Source organism: Piliocolobus tephrosceles, chromosome 13 (genome assembly GCF_002776525.5).
Source record: "Piliocolobus tephrosceles isolate RC106 chromosome 13, ASM277652v3, whole genome shotgun sequence".
NCBI lineage: Eukaryota > Metazoa > Chordata > Mammalia > Primates > Cercopithecidae > Piliocolobus > Piliocolobus tephrosceles.
The window spans coordinates 109,288,567-109,310,784 of record NC_045446.1 but is presented as its reverse complement, the minus strand read 5'-3'; the positions used below and the strand labels follow the sequence as shown (position 1 = coordinate 109,310,784).

Here is a 22,218-nt window from a genome sequence, read left to right as displayed (position 1 = left end):
TTTTTTTTTTTTTTTTTGAGATGGAGTCTCACTCTGTCACCAGGCTAAAGTGCAGTGGCACAATCTTGGCTCACTGCAACCTCCGCCTCCTCGGTTCAAGCGACTCTCCTGCCTCAGCGTCCTGAGTAGCTGGGACTACAGGCGCACGCCACCATGCCTAGCTAATTTTTTGTATTTTTAGTCGAGACGGGGTTTCACCATGTCGGCCAGGATGGTCTCGATCTCTTGACCTCGTGATCCACCCGCCTCTGCCTCCCAAAGTGCTGGGATTGCAGGTATGAGCCACCATGCCTGGCAACATTCCTCTTAAAAAAATACTCCTCTTGTCCCAGGTGAAATAAGGTGGAAGAACACCTTGTCCCCGTTGGCAGTGACTGTCGTAGCAAGAAGCTCAAGCTGGCAGGATAGGGTGGCCAGTTGGGGGAGTTTGGGGGTTGTTGAGGACCCCCAAGAGCCAAATCCTGTTGAGATGGAGAGCAAGGGAAGAGCCTGAAAGAGCCGGATGTGTGGCCTCTCCCCAGGCCACCCCTCAAACCATCCAGGGAGGTCCTGTCTTGGTGGGGCAAGGGGGTGGGTGAGGGTCTCCTTGAGCACCCAAGACTGGGAGAGAGTGATGAGTCCCCAAAACAGGGAGCAGGGGGGTTGGGGGACAGGCTGTTTCGGAGACCTGGGGCAGTGTGTATGTTGGGGTGGGGAGAGGGGCAGTTAGGCTGCTATTCCCTCCTCTCACCAGCCCAAATACAGGTTCCCTCTTCCTCTCCACCCAGCTCCAGACCATGCCTTATGGGTGGAGCCTGCTTTTTTTTTTTTTTTTTTTTTTTGAGACAAAGTTTCGTTCTTGTCACCCAGGCGGGAGTGCAGTAGCACGATCTCAGCTCACCACAACCTCTGCCTCCCAGGTTCAAGGATTCTCCTGTCTCAGCCTCCCAAGCAGCTGGGATTACAGGCACGCCCCACTGTGTCCAGCTAATTTTTGTATTTTTAGTAGAGATGGGGCTTCACCATGTTGGCCAGGCTGGTCTCAAACTCCTGACCTCAAGTGATCCACCTGTCGTGGTCTCCCAAAGTGCTAGGATTACAGGCATGAGCCACCATGCCCGGCCTGGAGCCTGCTTTTGAATCCAGCACTGCGGCCCAGCTCCCAGATGCCCAGGGATTGTCTCCATGGGCACAGAACTCGCATCTTTCTGACTCTGCACACAGTGCCAGTGAGGCAGGGGTCCAACTCAACTACTCTAGTGCTGTTGCCACCCAGGCCTTCCTGCCCCAGTCTCAGACCCAAGCCCCAGGAAGGGAGGCCAGGAGTGTCGGAGTCCTGCCAGCCTAGATGAGAGGAGGCTCCCTCAGCGCCACCTAGACCCACTGGAATTCCCACCCTCGGGGAAAATGGAAGCCTCCTGGGTGTGGGGAGTCCCTGTGCAGTGGCCAGCAGCTGAGGGAGGGAAGGTGGCTGGAGAGAGACCTGACAAAGACCCCAGATACTCCCACAGCCCTCCCTACACAGGCAGCTTCCTGGGCTCCACCCCAGGGGTTTCATTGGCTGGGACCCTGGAACATGGCTGTTTTTAGAGCTCTTTGGGCGACAATGACCCCAAACCAGTGATGTTTGGTTTCTGCAGAAACAGTCTCAAGCCCTGTGCTCTGCCCAGCTGTCCCGCTGGGTGCTGGACAGTGGCTCCAGGAAGTCTCAGCCATGGTGGCTGATGAAGGAGGATCCTGCTGGTGCTGGAAGAGTCTAGTGCTCATCTTCATGCAGCTGGCCCAGCACCGCCACTGCCACCACCACCATCACATCACCATCATCATCACCACCACACCACTACCATCAATCACACCACCACCATCATCACCATCACCACCATTATCATCACACCACCATCACCACCATTATTATCACACCACCATCACCACCACCACCACCACCACTACCATCATCACCACCATCACCACCATCACCACTACTACCACCATCATCACCACCGCCACCATCACCACCACCACCACTGCCATCATCACCACCACCACCACCATCACCACCACCACCACCATCACCACCACCACCATCATCACCACCACCATCACCACCATCATCATCATCACCACCACCATCACCACCATCATCACCACCATCACCACCATCATCACCATCATCATCACCACCATCACCACCACCATCACCACCACCACCACCATAACCACCACCACCACCACTGCACCAGTACCATCACACCACCACCATCACCCCACCCTGACCCTATTCATATTATTTCTGGGTGCTGCTCAGTGCCAGGCTCTCATGTGCTTACCTCACTTATTTCTACCCTTCCTCCCCCTTTTTTTTTTTTTTTTTTGAGACGATGTCTCACTCTGTCACCCAGGCTGGACTGCAGTGGCACAATCTCAGTTCACTGCAGCCTCCGCCTCCTGGGTTCAAGTGATTCTCCTGTCTCAGCCTCTGAGTAGCTGGGATTACAGGCGCCCACCACCACGCCTGGTTAATTTTTTGTATTTTTAGCAGAGATGGGGTTTCTCCATGTTGGCCAGACAGGTCTCGGACTACCAACCTCAGGTGATCCACCTACCTCATCCTCCCAAAGTGCAGGGATTACAGGCGTGAGCCACCGCGCCCAGCCCCCTTTCTCCCTTTTATAGAAAACTAAGGCTCAGCACAGTTAAGATCACACTGCTAGAGAGGGGAGAATCCAGTCATGACTTTCCCACTGCACTTTGTGCTTTTGCAGATTTGGTGCTTTTTTCTCCCCATTAAGGGAGGTCTTTGTGAGAAGCAGATAGGGAGGAAAGAGTTAGAAACTGGCAGAGAGGGAAGGGGGAACCCAGTGGGGGTGGGAGGGCTGGGTGTGTGACACATCAGTCACCCCCTCCAAGAGGACTGGGGGTCAGGTCCCTGCGTGGCAGGGTCCCTAACAGGGAGATAGTCCCTCTCCCCTCAGGAATGTGCGTGAAATCCCAGTAACTCTCTCCAGCTGGGCCTGAGCGTGGAGGGGGGTTCAGAGTCGGCCTTGCTCAGGGTCCTTCTTCCTCCTAATGACAACTCAAGGTGTGGAGGGCAGGGAGTGGTGGGGCGGGGTGCTGGTGACATTGGAGATAGCATTCCAGATAGAGGGAACATCGTAGGTGACGTGGGAAGTGACAGTCCTCAACCCTTCCCAAAGGGGGTCACGGACACACACACACACACGCACGCGCAAGCTCTGGCCCCTAATCCTGAGGCCTGCACAGGCCTAGACCAGTTGGGGGTGTGTGGCCCATGGATCGTGATGGTGAAGGGACTAAGGAAAGCTGAGAGCAGGGACGAGAGAGGCCAACAGGCAGGATGAGAGCAGCGGTGCGAGCCCCGGCCGCTTGGCAGGTCTGCCTCAGGAGCAGGCGTGTCCCTGCCCTCAGGAACCAACGCTCACTAGGCACCAACTGTCCACAGGCACCACGCTTTAACATGCAGTATTACCTCACTCATGGCCGACAACAGTCCTGCTGTTATTTCATTTCACAGATGAAAACATTGAGGCTCAAAGGGTTTGAGTGACTTGCTCAATATATAAGACAGCTAAGAAGGTGGCCAGCTCAACCTTGAGCTATCTTCCTCTGCAGATACACTGAGAGATGGAGGCAGTGTGGGGCATAAAAATGGCCCCAGGCACTGCACTGAGAACCAGGATGCCTGGGTACCCCCCTTACCTCCCTCATCAGTGAGCTGTGTGACCCTGAGCATTTCACCAACCTTCTCTGAGCTCCAGTTACCATCTGTTAACAGAGGCAAAGGGGTGGGGGCATCAAATAAAATAATGTAAGTAAAAGCACATGAAACCTATAATTGATATTATGATAATGTGACCACAGGTTTAACTCGGCCCAGAGAGCCAGCACAGGTGAAGCAGCGACAATTCCACAGAGTGGGGGGGTGTACCGACATCATCACCGCAACTTCATCTATTTCCATTTATTGAATAGCTAATAGCAAAAATAGCAACCATGTATTACATATTGACTATGTGCCAGGCACTGAACTAAGCACTTTACGTCTGCTCCAGGGAGATGGGCTGGAAGTCGGGCAAGGGAGGAAAGAAGGCAGGAATGCAGAGCCCAAGGCCTCCAGCCTCCATCCAGGAGGTCTGAAGAAGGGGACTTCAAGATGACCTCCACCTGCGTTCAGAACCAGAGCAAATTCTCTGTGGCCAAGGAAAAAAGGCTTTTTGCACTGAGGGGCCCAACAGAACAGACACAAGGCTGAAATACAACCCAGTCCAGGCTAGAGGGAGTGACCAAGAGCCCAACCCAAGGAAAAGGCCTGGATGCAGGGGACTCCCAGCAGCTCCAGTGCAGAGCCAGCCCAGAGCCACCTCAGGCTGTAGATAAGACGGTTAAGCCTCCTAGCCCTATAGCCTAAGAGGAGGAGAGGACAGAGGCCTGGCTGAGTCTGAGTCAAGGAAAGAACTCTGTGACTTCTTCGGTTTTGAGTCTCTAGGTGGGTTCCCTCACCACCCTGGATCAGAGGAAAGCACTTGAAAGATCCCCCTCCTGTATGAGCTTAACTGAGGAGGAGACGGGTATGTCCCCTCCTGAGCAAGGGGAGGGGAGATTCCCACAACATCCACGTGTGAGGGTGCAGCAGCCAGCCCAGCTTGCAGTTCTGGGAAGATGGAATGGAAATGAGATATTGAGACGGAGACAGAGAAAGCTGGAAACACCCCGCGAGGCACATGTGGGACAAAACGTGGGCCTGGCTGGCCCTGGGGGACAGGCTGAGGAGGTTAGCCTGGATGCTAAGGTTACAGGAGTACAGGGATAGCCACTGTTGTTCCCTGAGCATGAAGGGTGTACCGGAAGTCCTGATGGTCTGCAAGGTCCCCTGGCTCCAGCCTATGAAGTCAGAAGCTTCCTGTCCCTGTGGATGGGGTCCTGGGTTCTCACAGTTGGGTTTCAACGTCACAGTGACATTCAGATAAGACTTGGGAGCCCTCCCAGCAGGGAGACTGCTGGAGTCTGCCCCAGACCTTCTGAAAACAGGAGGGTTGTCCATGATGCCTTGCCTCCAGCCCTTGCCTCTCTGGTCATTGGGGGAAGGTCAGTCCAGCACATGTGGGCTGGAGACATGGCCAGGCAGACTCAGCCACTGGATGGGCCCTGGGTGGTAAACTCAGCCCTTCCTCCAGTCAATTTGACCTCCAGGCACCAAGTCCAAACATCCAGCCTGCTCTGAGCTCCTGGCTCCCCACAAACCTCTGTGTGGCTTGCATCAGAGGAGACAAGCAGAGAGCAGACCAACCCAGGACAGCTTCGGGGGCAGAAGTGCCAAGTGGCTGCCCTGGGGAGCTCTGGGGGAGGTGACTCTAGGAGAGCCCTGGTCAGTCCAGTTCATGAGAAAGGTAGTGTCTCTGTCTGCAGGGAGAGGCGGCATTACCTAATGTTACCTAATATCACCTATTAGAAATCTAAACCTCTGAGCATGCTCTGCCCCCTCCTCCCAGCCTCCCAATTCCTTGTCTTTCTCCCTTTGCAACCCATTCCCCAGCCATACCCAATACTTGGAATGTCCCTCATATACCCACATTTCACACACGTGCCCCAGTAGCACTCCTCACTCTGCCTGCTATGTTCTTCTTGTGGTGAACTCCTACTATGCTATCAAAACCCTGCTCAGAAGGCCCTCTTCTCTGTGGGAAGAGACCTCTCTTGCAGCATGAATCACAAAATAGCGTACTTATTTGTGTACGTGTATGCCTCCTCCATTAGTCAGGGGGCAAGCCCCTGACACCCGGCACAATGACTGGCACATAGAGGTGTGAGGCACACGTTTGTCTAACTGAAGGAGGAACAACGGGTAGGGCAAGGGAGCATGCTGTGAAGCTAGATGTCTGGGCTCGCTTCCCGCCCTGAGGGAAGCCTGGGGTGCAGGAACACTGACATCGGGCCGAGAGGTGGGTGGTCGGGAGAAGCAGGTGAAGATTGCTGGCTACTCGGGTGTGACCCAAAGCTCCTCGGGCTCCCCGACCACGAGGCCTCAGTGAATGGGTAGAGCTGTTCCTGGAAGAGCAAAGAAGCCCCGATGGCACGCGGCCTGCAGCCCCCAGAATGAACCCTAGGTCTGTGTTTACCGCCTAACTGTGGATTTCACTGTCTCAGTCTGAGGGACAGGTAAACCACACACGCTGTGACAGGTGAGAGAACTGAGGCCCGGGGAGTGTCACTGGTGTGACCCCCAGAGGCCATCCTTGCGGCCTGAGCCAGGACTGAGTGCAGGCTCTCCCAGGGAAGCCATTGAGAGGAGCCCTGGCCCTGATGACTAACAGGACAGAGAGAGACTTCACTGGCCAACCGGACCCAAGTCCAGCTGTGGCCCTAGCTGTGGGACCTGGACAGCTGACTTGACCGCTCTGCCCTTTTGCAGTACAGCAAGAGGCACATAGTCAACCTCCCAGGATCATTGCAAGGACAGGGTCCAGACCGGAGCCTGGTGCACAGTAAGTGCTCCCTGGAGGCGCCACCCTCCCATACTGATTCCAGCTCTCCCGGGCCTCACACTCCAGCCCTGGCCCAGGCCCTTCTCACAGCCAGACCCGGCTGCCTGCAGGTGATTGGGCCTGCCCTCAAGCCTGCAGAGCTGGGAGCCAGGGAACTGATTTGTCACGGTGTAACCAGAGAGTGTCTGGGGGCTCAATGCCAGGGTTCCAGCTGGGGCCAGCACCCGGCCCCTTCCTCACAGCTGTCGAGGGGAGGCTCAGAGACAAAGCAACCAGGGCTTTGTAGGCAGGGAGGGAGGGAGTAGGCAGGGAGTAGGCAGGGCTGTGTCTGATAAGGGATGAAAGCGGGGGATGGCAGGCCCATGCCAAGTGAGGGATGAGGAATACTAAGACCCTGAGGCAGGGAGAGCAGCACACAGGTGCGGATCCCAGTGCCCTCAGCCACTGACTACCTGGATGATCCTGAACAAATTACTTAACCTCTCCGAGCTTTATCTTGCTCATCAGGGACAACATTATCTCATTTTGCGGCTCAATATGTAGGATCAAATATGCCCCCAAATCAGCAAAGGCACCTGGCACAGTGCCTTGCATGCCAGAGACTTGAGGCCAATTTCTCCTCCTTGGATTTCCCTTTTCTTATCCCCATGTCTCATTTTCTCTTCACTAGTATTTCTTCCACCAGGGCAGGACCCTCCAGGTGGATCAGGCAAGGCCCACGGTGACAATGGAAGTTGCACTCATATGTTGAGAGGGTGGGACAGGGAGAGAGGGCAATTTGGAGGGAAAAAAATCAGAGTTATCCACTGTGGCCCTGGCTTGTGTGAGGCCTTGCCCACCGCATCCCGCCCTGTTTAGCCTTTGGTTTTCCTAATGCAACACGAGTGCATCCACAGACTCACTCGCCATATAGTCAGCCCTCTGTATCCATGGGTTCTGCATCCATGGAGTCAACCAACTGCAGATCAAAAATACTCAGAAAAAAAGAAAATGGATAGTAGTGTCTGTACTGAACAGGTATACCTTTTTCTTGTTGTTATTCCTAAATAATACAGTATTACAACCATTTACACAGCATTTACATTGTACCAGGTATTACGAGTAATCTAGAGTTGATTTAAAGTATATGGGAGGATGTGTATAAGTTATAGGCAAATACTACACCATTTTATATAAGGGACTTGAGCATGCTTGGATTTTGGTGTTCGCCAGGGGTCCTGGATCCAGTCCCCCAGAGATACCGAGGGATGGCTGTGTTTTTGTTTTCACCGTAAGGATGATGAAGGTGAAGGAGACAGCTGCCTCCCTCTCTTGGCAAAGTGGCTGCAGAGTCCATGAGGGGGTGATGGGTGAAAGCCTCTGAGAGATGTTCCCTGGAGGCACGGTGTAGGGGCTGAAATCCCAGCCTTGTATCCTGAACCTGTCTCTCCCTCCTGCTTGGATCCCATGTCAAGCTGTCAACCATGGGGCCAACCATGGTAGAAGAGAAATCTGAACTCTGTGCGCCAGACAGGGTATGTGTTCATTTCCCTACTGCTCCCCCTCCCACCCTAGCCCTCTGGAAATGCCAGCCTGCCTCAGCTGTGCTGAGAAGAAAAGGGGATCTAGGTTTGGGGTGTGTCCAGGGAAACCGAATTCGTAGCATCCAGCATGGAGGTGACTGGACTCAAGGTGAGAGCTCCCCCTAGTGGAAGGTGAGATTCCAGAGGCCCAGGGGACCCTCTCCCAGAACTGCCCACTACACATTCATTCAGTCAGGCCTTCATTCATTCACCACACTTACTGAGCACTTCTGCATACCAGGCACTGTGCAGGGCTGGGGAGCCAAGTCAGACATGCAGTCACAGTCTGTAGAAAAGAGACTGAAAGAGGTCGTGCTCATGCCTGTAATCCCAGCACTTTGGGAGGCCGAGGCAGGCGGATCACAAGGTCAGGAGATCGAGACCATCTTGGCCAACACGGTAAAACCCCATCTCTACTAAAAATACAAAAACAAAATTAGCCGGGTGCGGTGGGGGGGTGCCTGTAGTCCCAGCTACTGGGGAGGCTGAGGCAGGAGAATGGCATGAATCCGGGAGGCAGAGCTTGCAGTGAGCCAAGATGGCGCCACTGTACTCCAGCCTGGGCGACCGAGCGAGACTCCGTCTCAAAAAAAAAAAAAAAAAGAAAGAAAGAAAAGAAAAGAGACTGAAAGAGAGTTCAGGGGAATTCCAGAGGAGGACCCCCATTCCAGTGGAGGAACCAGGGAGGGCTCTCTAGAGGAAACACATCCGGCTTAAAACTGCAGGATGGATTGGCCTGGCAAAGAAGGGGGAGGAAAGAAAGACCCTGGTAGACAGAGTGGCTCCTACTAGCACCTGAGCATGAGAGGAAGCAGGGGCACCCTGTCCAGGAGCTGCAAGAGGTCCAGGCTGGGGGCGGCATGGCGTTTCCTCCAGGAACCAGGTCGTGAAAGGCCTCAGCCCTAAGACGCTTTGATAAAGGCCACAAACTCTTGGAGGATTTTAAGTAGGGAGGTGGCCTGATCTGATTTGTAGTTTAGAACGATCACTCTGGAACCAGGCACGGTGGCTCATGCTTGTAATCCTAGCACTTTGGGAGGCTGAGGTGGAAGGTTCACTTGAGCTCAGGAGCTTGAGACCAGCCTGGGCAACACAGGAAACTGTCTTCCCAAGGTGGCCACAGCCACCAGCTGTGGAAGGATGGATGCTGGGGCCAGAGCCTTTGTAGAGAGGCCAGAGAGGGGTTGCAAATTTACTGGGAGCAAGATATCCCCTCCTTCAGGGCACTGGAATGGAGCAGAGAGAAGGGAGGGAGAGAGAGAGAGAGAGAGAGAGAAAGGGACTTGTCAATTCCACTTTAGGAAAATTGGCTGCATGATGTTTATTGCAAACTGCAATTTGGCATTTCTATTCAGGTGCTCCCCGTGTTTAATTATATGTAATATGGTTGCGGGGAGGAAGGAGAGAAAGAAGTACATAAGTATGTGATTTTCTCCTTAGTCCCTACCCCCCACTCCACGCTGGGGTTGTAAAGGTCAGAGGTGAGAAATCGAGCCCAGCAGAAGGAGGAACTGGAAGGGCCAGCTGTGGCTTCACAGCCAAGCCTGGACCGCTGAGAAGCCGCATGTGCCCCTGGCCACAGGGTCAGTCTCTGCAGCCTTCTGGGCTTCAGGGACAGACCAGTGACTCCAGCTCAGACTTCGAAATACCTCAACAAGCCCAGCAATCCTCTGGGTCCATGGCCAGGTGGGTCCAGAAGGTGGGCTCAGCCCCTCACCTTAGACTACAGCCCTCTGGGCTTTTCACCTATCTGTATTGAAGAGGTTTGGTTTCCTGGGAGGCACCCCCAAGTGCCCCTTCTTCATCAACCCTCTCAGCTCCTGCCTTTCCCTCCTGATCTTCACTCTCTCTCCTGAGCTGGGAGGGCGAAGCACCAATTAGTTCATTTGCTTGTTTAATTGCATATGGAAGAGAAAGAAATTAAACTCCTCAACAGGAATCTTCCCTGCAGGGCCAGAAATGGAATGATGGGGTGGGGACCCCATCTCAGCACCCCTGCCTGCCCAGGAGGTACCCCCACCCTCACTGTACCTCCAGGATCTCAGGATCAGATCTCAGGATCGGAACAGGGTCTGGGGTCGCAGGGTCTGGGTTCACAGGGTCATAGGGAACTAGAGGAGGAGGCTCTGTCCCACACTGACTGGGAGCCCCTCCTGGAACTGGAGCACCATGGGTCGGGGGAGCTGGGGGTGGAGTGTCAAGGGCGGAGTACTGCCTCAGGGTCTGACTCTCTCACATCTCTGACTCTTCTCGGCTCACTTGAGTTTCTCTCTCTAATTCTCTTCCCTGTCTTTTGTTTCCAGAAAAGCCCCGCCCCCACAGGGGTCCGGGAAGCACAGCCAGGCTCCTGGCGGGCGCCGTGGCTGTGTTCCTCATCCTAGGTGTGGTGCTCACTGTCTTCTTCCTGTACAACCGGCAGCAGAAGAGCCCACCAGAGACGGATGGGGCTGGGTGAGCCAGGCAGGACTCTGCCCACTAAACTCTCACTGGTCTGCTCCCCACCACCCTGGGAGCGCCAGACTTAAAGCACCTAAACTTGTGAAAGCTCAGGCCCTTTCTAGGGCCTCCCCACCCTGGGGGACGAGGAACTAACCTTTTGGCAGGAAGAGGTGACCCTCCTGAGTGACGATTGCTGCGTGCCAGGCACCGCCCCAGCTCAGAGGCGCTTCATAAAGTTGCATTTTATCCTCACAGCAGCTCGGAGGAGCAGGTGCACGATTACAATCCACGATGTATAGTGAGGAAATTAAGGCACAAAGAGGTTAAATAATTTGCAACAGTTTACATGCTCCCAGCCGTTGACAAGGAGTGAGGGCAGACCCAGGGCCAGAGAGGAGAGAGAGGCACAAAGTTTATAGGGGAAGCCAAAACCCTCAACCATCATGATAAATCATATTTTAATGCGGTATTTTAAAAAATCAAAATGAAAGCAAAAATCCATGATGAACAAAATGTCCACATTGTAAATAAAGACAGGATTAGAACAACTGACTTTTCCTTTCGCCTCAGGCACCCAGCACACCACTGTGACGGATCCTGTCTTTACTTACAATGTGGACTTTTGTTCATCATGGATTTTTACGTTGATTTTCATCTTTAAAACCTTGCATCACATGTTTTCTCATGCTGGCTAAGGCTGTCGGTGCCGCATACCGTGCACCTGAGGCCTCCTGCCCGCCCTGGGTGAGGGCCCATGGCGCTGCTGCTGGTTCCCCCCTGTCCTTTGAGCTAGGAAACCTGAGACTCACATGGTTCCCGTCCCAAGCTGGGCTGGGGTCAGGGGCAGAGACACCTGGGAAAGGTGGCCAGGCACTCTCAGCCTCTAACCCATGACCCTGAGGAGTCCCGGCCCAAGCTCTGGCCTCTCAGGAGGCTGCCTGGGAAGGAGACCTCCCAGGCCTGCTGTTATGAGTGGGGCTGAGGTAGCTGTCTGGTGGCCTGATGGGGAGAGCCCCTGTGTGTGCTCCTGTGCTGAGCTTACCCTCATTCTGTCTCCAGGACCGGCCTGCCCCTCTCCCAGAAGCCGGAGCCTTCTCCCAGCAGGCAGAGCTCCCTTGCACCTGAGGATATCCAGGTGGGCCTGAGGCAGTAGAGGACAAGGTCCCTAGACTGCGGGGAGGGAGAAAAATGGCAGATGGCCCCAGGGAGAGAGCCCAAGCTGAAGACAGAGCTGCCACACCTCCATGGTCCAGTTCCCACAAGGCCAGGTCCATGCTAGAGGGGTCCATCTGCCACACCCTAAGAGACCGACCCCCTAGGACCCTCCCTACCCCAGGCCCCCACGGGACCTCTTCCTCTACCTCACAGTCCTTTCATTCATTTAAAAAATGCATTGAGCACCTCTCAGGTGCCTGGCCCCAAGCTGGGTCCCTGCTAGAGCCAGCAAGGCTAAAGGCTCAGGGTGCGCTTGTGCCCTCCAAGACAACCACCAGTGTGGGGGATGCCAGGATGGGGGTGCATGGGAACTGAGGAGTCCCAATCAAACTGGGGGTCCACGAGGGCCACGTGGAGCAGGGGCATGGAAAGGTCTGTGCAGCACTCACCGCCTTCTCTTCCAGGTTGTCCACCTGGACCCAGGGAGGCAGCAGCAGCAAGAAGAGGAGGAGCTGCAGAAGCTGTCCCTGCAGCCCCCCTACTATGATATGGGGGTGTCCCCCTCCTACCACCCCTCGGTAAGGACAACTGAACCTTGAGGAGAGTGCCCCCAGCCTAGCCCCACCCAGCCTGGCCATGAGCCCCGCTGCCTTAGGGAGAAACCAGACAGAGGAGGTGGAGGAGGTGAGGGCAGGGCAGCACCGGGATGACCACCCAAGCACTGCAGGCACCCTGGGCAAAGGGGGACTGGATGCTGGACAGACCATTCTGGGAGACTGGCATTTCCATTGAGTCTGGCCCCAGCCTGGTACCCAGCTCTCCCTCCCCCAAGCCCCACCTCCAGCTCTGTACCCTGCACCTTAGTTCCTGGTGCTGCCAAAGGCCCCTCCTCCTGGCCCCACTCCCAGCCACTCAGAGGGCCAGCATCCACTTGAATACCTGCCACCTTTGCCCATATCTGGCTCCTTTCAGCAGACTTGGCGGCTCTGGGTGTTACCCATACAGTGCAGCCCAGAGACCCAGGCCAGACCGCCTGGACCCAAAGATAACACACGCCCTTCTGGCACTGGCAGGAGAGCCAGGCCTTTGTCTCCATGGTACAGCCATCCTCACTCTTGGCAGGAAGTACCAACATGAACCCATCTGGAGGTGCCAAATCCTGCCCCCGGGGAGGTAGCGTTCCCTTCCCAGGGTACTGAGCCCAGAGAGCCAGCCCAGCCTCCACCTTCTGATACTACCCAGGGCGCAAAGGACGGCCAGCTATTTGCTATTCCTTAACCTACCTAGAGATACGGAAGTGAGCTAGAATTCACTGTGGACACAACATCCTTCCTCAAACAGCAGCTGGGCAGCTCTTGTGCCACCCTCCTTCCCATCGGAGGTGCAGCCCCACATCCCAGTCTGCACTGCATGGGCCTGCTGGTTCCAACAGAAGGGATCATAATGACATGTGGAGCACTTGCCGCATGCCAGGCACCTGGCTAGTCACTTTTCAGACATTGTTCTTATCATATAGATTGTTCAACAAGCAATATGATAAGTCCTTCCATTGCCCCATTTTATAGATAAGGAAACGGAGGCTCAGGAAACTTGAAGTGTCTTAGTCTGTTTTGTGATGCTATAACAAAATACCTGAGACTGGGCAATATATAAAAAAGATTTATTTCTTACAGTTTTGGAGGCTGGAAAGTCCAAGGTCGAGTGGCCTGCCTGTGGCAAGAGCCTTCTTGCTGCGTCATCCCATGGTGGAAGGCCAGCCGGCAAGAGAGCATGCCCTGAGAGCGAGAGAGCAGGAAGGGGCCAGCCTCACTTTCATAACATGCCCACTCTCTCCATAACTAACCTGCTCCCTTGATAGAGACAATCCATCCATGAGGGTGGTGCCCCCGTGACCTAATCACCTTTCATTAGGCCCCACCTCCCACACCCTTACACTGAAGATAAACTTTCCAACACATGAATTTGGGGGGACACATTCAAACCGTAACAAAAGCCTTGCTCAAGATCACTCAGAGACACTGGGGAGGGCTTCCCACCCGGGACCCTGGCTCTCGAGTCCAGGCCCTAAGCAGGCAGCAGTCAGAATGATGAGCAGATACTGGGCAGTTCACCTGAACACAGGAGAGCCTGGGCAGGGCTTGAGAGCCCCAGGGCCGCCTGGCACCGCTAATGCCAAGGCTGCTGCAGCCCCGGGCTTACTGTCAGCAGGAGGGCCCAGCTCTGCTGCCCGGTGGCCCCTCAGCTCCAAGGGCCCAGAGAGTGGACACACAGCCCAGAGAGCTTGGGTTCAGAGTCCTGCGTGGGGGGCCAGGGCATTGCAAGCACCAAGCAGGGTGAGAATCTCCCACCGGCAGACACCAGCTCATGCCTGCCTCAGGACAGAGAGCACATCATCCCAGGCCCGAAAGCAAGGGAGGCAGGGGAGCGGGGAGACCACTATCTCCAGAAAAGAGAAAGTCATGCCCCATTCAGGGTTCTCCAAATGGGCCTTTTCCCTCAGCCTCCAGTCAAGAGTCACTAACCTCACTTGTCAGAGCCACGGTGAAAGAAGAGGAGGAGAAAGAGGGAGCAGTGGGGGCCTGGGGCTGGAGGGAGAAGGAAGATGATGGAAGGGAGCAATTTGAAAAATCTTGGAAGACTCCAGTGGGATCCCCCGTAGAGCGGGCCCAGGCTCGGCATAAAAATCTCTGTGACGGAATGGAACAGCTGCAGCTGGCCCTAATCCCCACTGACGACTTCTCGGTCTTGTTCTCTGACTGCTGCCCCCATGCCTGGCATGCACAGCCCTCCCTGGGGGCACAAGGAGCAGATTCAGGACAGTGCCCACTGCCTTCGCCCATCCCTCTGCACACTCCTTCTTTTGCTCCCCTCCTCTCTCATCCAAGCCCAGACCCTAGCTCATGGCCCTGACTCTACCTCCTCCCTCACCGCCTTCCCTCCCTGGGCTCTGCTTATGTGGGGTTAATGGAATCCCCTGATGACTGTGTCCATTCAAGAGCCACTTGGGACAAAGAACACAGTGAGCCCATCTCCACCCACCAGCCACAGGCAGGAGGGGTGGGTTGAGGGGCCCAGGAGAGCACCTATATCCTATGTCCCGAGCCCAGGGGCCGTGGTTAGGGCATCTGGGTGGACAGAGGCTTGTGAACAGCCTGTGGGGCGGTGCGGAAGTCACCAGCAGAAGGGAAGCTCTGGCGTCCTGGGGAGGCCCTGTTGTGGTTGCCAAGAAAAGTGTAATTCCTTTTGGCTTACAGAGCAATTACCGGGCGAGAAAAGGATTTATCCCCAGAACTCGGGTTTGCTGGCAGTGCAGCTTGTATACAAGTCACATTATTGATGTTGTCATCAATTCTCCTTCCCAAGAAGTCGTGAGAAGGAGCCAGGTAGAGAGCATGCGCTGTTCACCACAGGGGCTCGAAGGGAGGTGGGAAGACTGCAGGGAGCCTGGGGGTCAAGCTCGGTGGCCCCAGCCCGGGTGGGCCCAGGGCCCCTCTGTGGGCCAGGTCCATGCTGCACACGCACCTAAGGGTGCTAAGGCCGTGGCACTCCACTCAACAACCGCCACGGTGTCTGGGCTAGGGACCACTGAGGTGGCAGGAACCATTTAGAGAGCTGGGAGGCTCTAAACTAGGTCTGAGGAAGGACTTCCAGAGGACTCAAAGCCAATGTCTCGACAAGGAGGAAGGAGGAGACATCCTCTGTCCTTTAAGGAGAGGGGCTTCCATCTCCTCGGTCTTGTGAGCACGGACAGCCCAGGCTAGAAGCAGAAGACTGGACCCAATGAACTTTGGAGGGATGGAGTCTGAAGCTCTTATGTTAGTTCAGGTCCCCCAAGGAGCAGATGCCAAGCTGAGATTAGACATGCAAGAGTCACTGGCGGACACCTGCAAAGTACACAGGAGGGAGCAGGAGGTGGCAGGGGAGCCCTCAGAGCATGCTGCTGGCCCGATCCCATGAAAGGGGATGGGGAAAGGAGGGCTGAGAAGAAAGTCTCAGGATGGCAGCAGTGTCGCCAAGCACTGTGCCATCCTTGGGCCATCACTGCTATCAGAGGACTCCTGCGTCCCACAGGAAAGGGCCTGCGCTGGATTCCCAGCCTGTCTAGTTGTTGGTTGAGAGCAGTCTAGGGGAATTGTGGTCTCAGCACAAATGCTGGGTGGATCCAGAGGGGTGGCAACTGGGGCTGCAGCCAGCCATGCTCCGCAGCTGTCCAGGTCCACACTGCCACGGTCTGCTGGGTGCTGAGATCTGATCTTCCATCCGGGGGCAGGGAGCAGCTCCTCCACGATTCAGTGTGCCTTCCTGGGGATGTGGCCCCTGTTGCTACAGCAGATCTTAGGGCCACACTGGTACCCATCCTCTCCTGTCCATATCCCTTCTCAATTCCCCTCGCTCAGCTGTCTCCACAGCAGGTCCTGGTGGCTAACCTGGAAAAATTTTATTCCTGAGAATGCTGAGGCCTTAATAAGCACACCTTCCTCAGGCCAGGGTTGTTGCAAGTGTCCATTCCGTTAAAACAGAAGAGGCCCCCAAGTAGGCCAAATGTGGGTTCCACACGTTCCTCCCTAGCCCCATTGCACAGAAGCAGCCTGGCCTCCGCCTGCTGATGTGTCAGTTACCCCTGCCACCACACAACTCCTTTTCTTCCGTGCTGGCCCCAAGCACGTGCAGTCCAAGGGCCCGGGGAACAGTCCTAGCATATAGTCTGTGGGCCGCTCCCTCCGCAGAGCTCAGAGTTGTAGGAATAAAAGCACAAAATTCCCCCACTGGGTCATCGGGTGTGATGGTAACTGTGAGCCACTCCTTTCTTTTTTGTTTTTATCTTTTTCATTTTGTTGGTTTTATTTTTGTTTCTGTTTTTGTTTTGAGATGGAGTCTCACTCTGTCGCCCAGGCTGGAGTGCGGTGGTGCAATCATGGCTCACCACAGCCTCTGCCTCCCGGGTCCAAACGACTCTCGTGCCTCAGCCTCCTGAGTAGCTGGGACTACAGGCATGTGCCACCACACCTGGCTAAAAGTGACTTCACTTTGCATTCTCAAAAGGTGGAAGAGCATAGAAGCTCTCTGGGCCTCTTTTATAAGGGCACTAATCCCATTCGCCTCCCAAAGGCCTCACCTCCTAATGTCATCCCCTCAGAGGTCAGGATTTCAGCATATGGATTTGGGGGAACACCAACATTAAGACCATAGCACTGGCCGTAATTCTCTAGGATCCGTCTGGTTTCCGTAGGGGCTGGACTGATGAGTTAAATGAAGACTAGAGTGGGCCCTGCACCCTCGCATCCTTCAGGTCTTTAGTGATGACAGTGATCTCTGCCATCTTCCCCACCCTGAGTACAACATCCTTTCTGATTTCCGCTCCTGGCTGGTAGGTGGTTTCAGAGTTTCCTCTTGGCTTTCACCCCCACAGACCTCACGTGGGTTTAGTATGTCAATCCCAATTCTGCACTTGCGCTCTGTGCAAACACCATGTCCCAGCAGTAAATTTGCCCAATCCTCTGGGGGCCTTGTAGGGTGTTGAATTCCATGTCCTGAGAAAGTGCTCCCAAATCAATGAATTCTTGCTTATTCACAGTCTATGTTCTGGCTCACTTGGTTAAGAACCCTCAAAATCCAACCCAGGAGTGCTCCCCAGGCTTCTGCTGGTCCACGCTAGCTTACTGTTGCTCTCCTGGCTCTGCAGGCCTGTCATCTTCCTTCTTGATCAGGCCCAGCATGTCCCCAGCTGGGTTGTGCTGGGCTTTAACCCCAGCATCAGCCTGCAGCCAGGAACAGAGGAGGGGGCATCTGTTGCCTCGCAGGGAAAGGCCTCCACAGCATCTTCCAGCATGCAGTGCTGTTAGTTCTTTAATTAGAGAAGAGTGGGCCACCCACTCAAGGGTCCCCACTCACTCATCCTCCCGTCAGTTTCAGGGACCCAGGTTTTCCCCAGCAGGACCCTTACCAAGCACAACAGGCCTGCCTTGGCTGAGCTGCCCTGGAGCCCTCTGATTCCTACTGTCACATCCTGGGTCTGTTCCTCGGCTGTGTCCACTCCTCTACTGCAGGATATGGGTCTCTTTGGAAGCAACCAAATAGGATCTCGGACTCTGAGGTTGAGCCTCTAACTGCTGATGGCCCTCAGTTTCTCCTTCTCCAACATGACTTAAAAATAACCAGCCAGCTCTGCTGCCCTTGCAGCCCTGCTCTCTGCACATCTTTCAAATGCCTGAAGCACTGGACCTGAAACTCCCCTCCACCAGGATGTTCTCCCAGGTCACTGCTGGTGAAAGATTTGGCAACTGGGCTACCACTTTGTGCCGGGAACTCTCCGGGGCCTGCCTTCCACTTTGGGTGAGGTCTTCCTTGCCCCAGGTGCTGAGAAAGCCAGGCCCAATTCTCTATTTTACCTCTTTCCACCTGTTTTCTTGGGCCCCTCTTGGTATCATCCAAGCAGGAGTCACAGGTCATTGCTTTCTGTCATCTTTGAGACAGATTCTACAAAGGCTAAAGGCCAAGTGCCCAGCGCTCCCTGGGCAGCCCCACATCTTGGATAAGATGGCCCCAAAGCATGTAGTTGAGCTCCTCTCCACTTACCTGGGTGAGATAGTCCCAAACCACCTTTGGCCATCACCCTCTAAACTCCCAGGCTTCCCTGGGGCTCAGAGTCAGGTTGCTCCTGTCCAGTGGCACGCAGCTGGGAAAGGTCACATAAAGAAGCTATCTGGAAGACCTCCCCAGTGGAAATCTGTAGAGCCTGCACAACCCCAGGACATACCTGGCCTCGCATTCTCCTGAAGCGCCAGTTCCCAGCCATCCTCAGGATAACGGGAGGGACAAGAGGTGGGATCCATTTAGTCATGGGGACACCATCAGCATATCACCCTGCCTCCACAGGATGGCCTTCACACCATCCGAGAGCAGCAGCCATTCTTCCCATCTTTATGGGACTCCCTCCAGTGGAACCAAAGTCTCAGCAGCCCTGGGGATAAGAACTTTTGCAGCCGGGCATGGTGGCTCACGCCTGTAATCCCAGCACTTTGGGAGGCCGAGGCAGGCAGATCACCTGAGGTCAGAAGTTCGAGACCAGCCTGACCAACACGGAGAAACCCTGTCTCTACTAAAAATACAAAATTAGCTGGATGTGGTGGCGCATGCCTGTAATCCCAGCTACTCGGGAGGCTGAGGCACGACAATCACTTGAACCCAGGAGGCAGAGATTGTGGTGAGCCGAGATCACGCCATGGCACTCCAGCCTGGGCAACAAGAGCAAAATTCCGTCAAAAAAAAAAAAAAAACTTTTGCTTCCAGTATCTCCTACTCGCACTGTGCTGCTTGCGCAGACCCCACCTTCCCGTCCCTCAGCCACCCTTATAGGCCCCCCGACTTGGGGGTTGGGATTCAGACTTCCTGTCTGTCTAGCTTCCTTCCCCTTCCTTCTGCCCCTGGTCTCCTGTACCCCCAACCTCCAACCCAGGCTTCTTCCTTCTGGAAAAGAGGTGTCTCCTCCCAACCCCCAACTCCCCACCTCCAACTCCAGGCAGGCTGTGGAAGCACAGAGGGCCAAAGGAAGGAGCAGGTGTCAGAGTGTGACTTTCCCTTGTGAGGAATCAGGAGCTCATTGCATTCACCTTAGCTCCGCCACGTGTCCCTGCCCACGCCATGGGGTCATTGATGGACACGAGATGGGTGTTGCTGGAGGGCAACTGAAATCAGCACACCTGGCTTTCCCTGCTGCCCAGGCGGCCCAGCCAAGGAAAAGAGAGTGAGCAGCAGCCCAGGTCACAGAGATCCCTGCAATAGCACACAGCCTTCTGCCTGTACCAGCCTCCTGAGGTGCGAGAGCCCTCTTCTCCCTCCGCCCCTGCTCTGTGGACAGATGATCTGTCTATCTGCCTGCGCACTAGCATTGAGCATTGAGCTGAGGAGGAGGAGCTTTTGAGGATAGATCTAGAGAGGAGCTGGAAGGACCTCAGGGATCATCAAGTCACCCTCCTATTTTGCTGAAGGGGAAACCGAGGCCCTGGGAGGGAGAGGAGCTTGGCACAACCACAAGGTGAGTTGTCAGTAGCCACCCACCCTTGCTTCCGGACCACGGCATTTTCTCTACCCCAGTTCTTCCCACCAGCCACTCCCACTCCCTCTCCCAGCTCCCTGTCTCCTGGGTCCCCATTCACACATCTGCAACTCCCAGCGGAGGGAGAGCCTCTGCTTCTCAACTTCTTGGCAGCCCCTGTCCTTGGAGCACTCTTATTCCAATAATTTGCAAATCACACTAAGAGTCAAAGAACTGCAGTGCCACTGAATAGCTAGGGGTGGGAGTTGGAGCCCTGGGTTCTAACCATAGTGATATTGCTTATAAGTTCTGTTTTCCCATTTCACAAAAGAAAAACTCAGCACAGATGGGTTGAGCCATCTGCCTGTCAAGCCACAGCAGGGGGTCCAGCGAAAATTTAAAGCCAGGCCCTTTGGCTCCAAGTTCCCTTTTATGCCCCAGGAACCTCCCCGTGACCCGCTGCAGCGCATGTCGCCTCTCCAGGCATCTCTCTTCCCTCTGCAAAATGAAAGGGTTAGCACAAATAATGTCTCGGAGGCAAATACAGTGGGGTCAGGAGTGGGACCCACCCTGCCTCTGTCCACCCATGCCCAGGGCCTAAGAGGCACAGCTTAGCACAGCAGGTAAATGTTTTGTGACCAATCTTTGTAAACACCTTTTCTACACCTTTGTTTCCTCTGTTGTCACTGAGTAATTGGTGTTCTGCGTCTCTCTCTCTCTCTCCATCACCCTGACCCTCCATGGTTCCGTTCTCTCTCCTATGCTTCCCTACACACCCACACCTCCCATCTCCCCCGACGCCTGGCCCTGGGGTACCTCGTCCGGTCCTGACCACCCCTTCACCAACTCCTCCTGCCACCTGTCCCTTCTGCCTCATTCCTAGGGCTCTGGCCTAAAGGACACTGACATCCAGTATGCAGAGCTGGACACTTCTGCCCTGGAACTCATGCCAGGGCCACGGAACTCCGTGCCAGGGCCGGCAGAGGCTGTGGAGTATGCCACCATCCAGTTGAGCCCACCCTAGCACATAACCCCTAGCCACCCACCCCTGCTTCTGGACCACAGGTAAACCCACCCACCTCCCTCCTGCTCTGAGAGCTCCTTCTTGCCCTTCCGGGAAGGGCCTGCACCCCACCTGCTGGGCTTAGCAATGAAAGGGTGGGGGAGGTGGGCAGGGGCCTGGTGAGCACAGGAGAAGGAATGTGGACCAGGAGCCCAGAGGGCAGGAATGTTGTTCCATTTCTGCCACGTACTGTTTCCCCTCTCTGAGCCTCAGTTTCCCCACCTGTGACACCCAAATCAAGTCTAGGGCCCCTTCCTGTTCCAACAGTCCTCCTTATCCCTCTGTGGCCCCCAGAAGTGGCTTCACTCCCTGCATCCCAGCTGGCCCTTTAGCACTTACCAGCAAAGTGCTCCACTTCACTTTTCTTTCCTTTTTTTTTTTTGGTTTGTTTGTTTTGCTTTCTCGAGACGGAGTTTCACTCTTGTTGTCCAGCTGGAGTGCAATGGCACAATCTTGGCTCGCCACAACCTCTGCCTCTGGGTTCAAGTGATTCTCCCACCTCAGCCTCCTGAGTAGCCGGGACTACAGGCATGAGCCACCATGCCCGGCTAATTGTGTATTTTCAGTAGAGATGGGGTTTCTCCGTGTTGGTCAAGCTGGTGTCGAACACCCGACCTCAGGTGATCCGCCCACCTTGGCCTCCCAATGTGCTGGGATTATAGGCATGAACCACCCCGCCTGGCCTCCACTTCACTTTCTTGCCAAGGAGCCCCCAGGGTCAAGGCTGCACACCCACATTTCCTCTTGACCCCCCAGCCCAGCTGGACAGTTGAATTCAACCAACCTTTACTGAGTGCCTGCTCATTCCAGGCCCTGCACAGAGGGCCCGGGGTCCAGGGCAGTTCCTAGCCTTGAGGCACTCTCAGTAGAGTGGCCAGCTTGGGACTCCTAAGCCCTGGGCTGAAGGGGAGCCCACAGGCTCTGCAGGGATGGATGGTGAGCAGGGCTCTCTCCACCCTGGGCCCTGGAAGATACTGCGAGGTACACAGAGGCCACAGTGCAAAGAACCCAGACGCTGCCTGGGGGACATGGCAAGATCAGAGGAGTTTCAGCAAACATGTGACCGCCCTGAAAGCCAAAGGAAGGTGAAGGTGTCTCAGACTGAGAAACTGGAATCTGAGGGCTGGGGACTCAGGCCAAGGGGCCACATACAGTGAGGAAGGCTGGCCTCAGCCCTTGTGCTGAGTGGTTTGGGATAAGCAGGGTGGGAGGGGACAGAGACAAGGACAGGTGGAGGAGACAGGACTGCTGGGAGGGGCATGATGGCGCTGAGTGTGAGAGGGGTCCCATGGGTCCAGGAGCTGGCAGGTCCCGAGAGGGCTGGCCCAAGTGGATGGACCCAGGAGGGGCTTCTCTGGTGGCCCTACAGAACCTTTCCCACACACCAGGAGAGCCTGCTGGGTCCCAGGCCCCACAGACAGCAGAACTCTGCTCCCCACTTCCCAGTGTTCCCCACCCCTACTACCTCTCAACAACCTCCTATCC

At 55.2% G+C, this 22,218-nt stretch overlaps 1 protein-coding gene across 1 annotated transcript in view; it reads left to right on the top strand.

The window, feature by feature from the left end:
* The window catches only part of NECTIN1 (nectin cell adhesion molecule 1), a 93,509-nt gene extending 81,275 nt beyond the window's left edge, over nucleotides 1-12,234 (top strand). The window contains exons 6-8 of the mRNA XM_023208473.3: nucleotides 10,345-10,492; nucleotides 11,540-11,615; nucleotides 12,100-12,234. Of these exons, the coding sequence (XP_023064241.2) occupies nucleotides 10,345-10,492; nucleotides 11,540-11,615; nucleotides 12,100-12,234 (359 nt within the window). The remainder of the gene's footprint in view (nucleotides 1-10,344; nucleotides 10,493-11,539; nucleotides 11,616-12,099) is intronic.
* The last annotated feature ends 9,984 nt before the right edge of the window (nucleotides 12,235-22,218 follow it).